The following is a 2,550-nucleotide window of genomic DNA, read 5'->3' on the forward strand; positions in this document are numbered from 1 at the left end:
CACTTACATATTATGCTTTTATAATTATTAATTGTAAAATGGTCACCAGGCAATATTATCGCTTATCGCAATAATTTGTGAGACAATTAATCACCCAGCAAAATTTGTTATCGTGACAGGCCTACTCAGAATGATTTTTCATTTTGTTCTCAGCTGTTTCTCCACAGTGTATTTGGTTACAGAGGTATCGTCTTGTTTCCTTGGCACGCCCGTCTCTATGACCGAGACATCACCCCACCTGTGTCCGACAGGTAAACTGTTACAACCCACGGTGCCCGAAAGCTCCACTCTATTTACCATTTTGTGGTTTTGTGTTGTGATTTTGAAATAAATCAATGTTTTCTCCTCGTTTAGCAAATCTGAGCCTCTTATAACCCACGGCTCCAAGGAGGTCAAAGGAAAAACTCACACCTACTACCAGGTCCTGATCGACACCAGAGACTGTCCGCACATAGTGAGTTATGTTTTTATATTTGATCCTTTCAAAACATTAGCAGTTAGCTGAATGAAGAGGGTTTTTTTGTTTTAATTTGGTTTTAATGAACAACTTCTTTTTTCTATTTAAATTTAGCCTATTTAAATGTACTCAGGAGTTTTGACCTGTAAAACTTTTCAAATTAACAAAAATCTTATTAAATTACTTTACACCTTTTAGGCTTTACAATAAATACAAAATATTAGGTTTGCATGAGCAGTTAGTGCAATAATAATATAGAAAAGACGTTGGATTTCAAATAATCTGTTTTTTTTTTAAAGTTTACAAATCTGTGTACAGCGATGTATATGTTATTGCTATAATTTCTCTTACAATTTTTATTGTATCTATATTCAATATTCTGTTTAAGAAATTGTTCACATTTTAAGTTTTGTTTCTTTTACACCATTTGGAGATCTGTCCTTTTTTAAAATAAATTTAACACATTTTCTTTTTAATCACCTTACATCACAACAACTCCTTTTCTCCTTTCTTTTAGGTTGCATTCACACTGCAGACAAATGTGGCCCAGATCAGATTTGTAGCCCTTATTCAATGTATCAGATGTTTTATAAAGTGAATCTGAACTAAGCATAATATAAATTTAGCCCACTTTAACCAAAACACTGCAGCTTTAAAACGTAGACTAATTTTTAATTAATGCTAAACTGCCTTCATATATTTTTTAAGATTTGAGAACCTGCAAAAGATGCCTTTACTTTTTATGTATTTTTCTGAACTTTTCATTAAATGCAGCCTGCATTACTATTTTTGCACATTGGCAGTATTCACAATTAATGTGATTGTGTGTTTTTTTTAATCTTTAAGACAGTGAAAACGAGAGCTTACTTCTCTGCACCTGTCGGTCAGCTCGTGCTGCAGGAGATCTGTCTGCTGTGATGCCTGAATTAGTTGACAAATTATTAAAATCTTATTAAAGTCGACGTTAAAGTATCACATCAACATTTAAGATAACTGTGCAACAAAAATGGTAATAAAACAAATAAAAATTAAACTAATAAGTACTTTTTTTCAAGGCTAAAAAGAGTCGTGCAGCTCTAGAGCGGCGGGTTGTAGACCTCTGTTCTATTAAAAATAAATAAAACTCCTTGTAACAGTGATTTCTGTCTGGTTTACCTCAGTGAAACACTCCTCATTTCAACAGGGCGGTCCTCACCGCCGCTGCACCTGTGATGATCTGGGCTCGCAGTTTTAATAAATCACACGCAGCAAGCCAACTTTTACCACCATTTCCTTTTTTATTTGCTCATGGTGTTTATAATGGTTTTCTGCCATCTTGATAAATGAAGGCACTGACAGACTTAAACACAATGTGTTCACAGTTAGTAGAAATGTTGTTTTTTCACATGTGTAATCTAAAGTTAATTAGTTTGTTATTCTTCAGACATGTGATTGAGTTGTGCTTTTTAGTCTCAGAGGTCTCAGACAGAAGCAGTCACATTTCTGGCCAACCATGATGACAGCAGAGCCCTCTACGCCATCCCAGGTATAAATACACCTGGTCAGAGTGTTCTTGTCTCTATGAAAGTTTTTAACATTTTAAATGTTTTCTGTACATTTCTGCTTGATAGTGTTTAAGTTATGAAAACAAAAGTCTGTGTTCATGTGGTTAAGGCTTTTATTATGTAAATCTGTTCCTTTATACATCAGCCCAAGTTAAATGGTAGGGCCGCAGCTAATTTTGATAGGTGATTAATCCGTTCAATATTTTTCTATTATTTAATTAACTTTTAAGAAAATTTCTACCTTGATTATTGAGATGCATCAGGACAAGTTCCTATAGAAAATTAAAATAATGAGCCATGAAACATAGGAATTTGAAACTTAAGTTTAATAGCTTAATCAGATATCAAAAGGAAAAAAATTGTATAGGTCCTCTGGACGGGTTCTTCTTTAATGAAACGTTTCGTCTCTCTTCCAAGAGACTTCTTCAGTCTGAGAGTTTCAGGCTAAATTCAGGCTTTTGAATCTCTCAGCAGCAGAACCACACTTTCCACAGAACAAGTGTGCCAGCTCCTCAAACTGTGCCTGGAATCAACCTACTTCACTTACGG

At 34.5% G+C, this 2,550-nt stretch overlaps 1 protein-coding gene across 1 annotated transcript in view; it reads left to right on the top strand.

Moving 5' to 3' along the window:
• The window catches only part of poldip2 (polymerase (DNA-directed), delta interacting protein 2), a gene marked incomplete in the record, with an annotated part of 19,737 nt that overhangs the window by 3,634 nt on the left and 13,553 nt on the right, over positions 1–2,550 (top strand). Inside the window, 3 exon segments of the mRNA XM_014028856.1 lie at positions 154–251; positions 355–454; positions 1,907–1,982. Coding sequence (XP_013884310.1) covers positions 154–251; positions 355–454; positions 1,907–1,982 — 274 coding nt within the window.

The sequence above is a fragment of the Austrofundulus limnaeus genome, unplaced genomic scaffold (assembly GCF_001266775.1).
Source record: "Austrofundulus limnaeus strain Quisiro unplaced genomic scaffold, Austrofundulus_limnaeus-1.0 Scaffold823, whole genome shotgun sequence".
NCBI classification, from domain to species: Eukaryota; Metazoa; Chordata; class Actinopteri; order Cyprinodontiformes; family Rivulidae; genus Austrofundulus; species Austrofundulus limnaeus.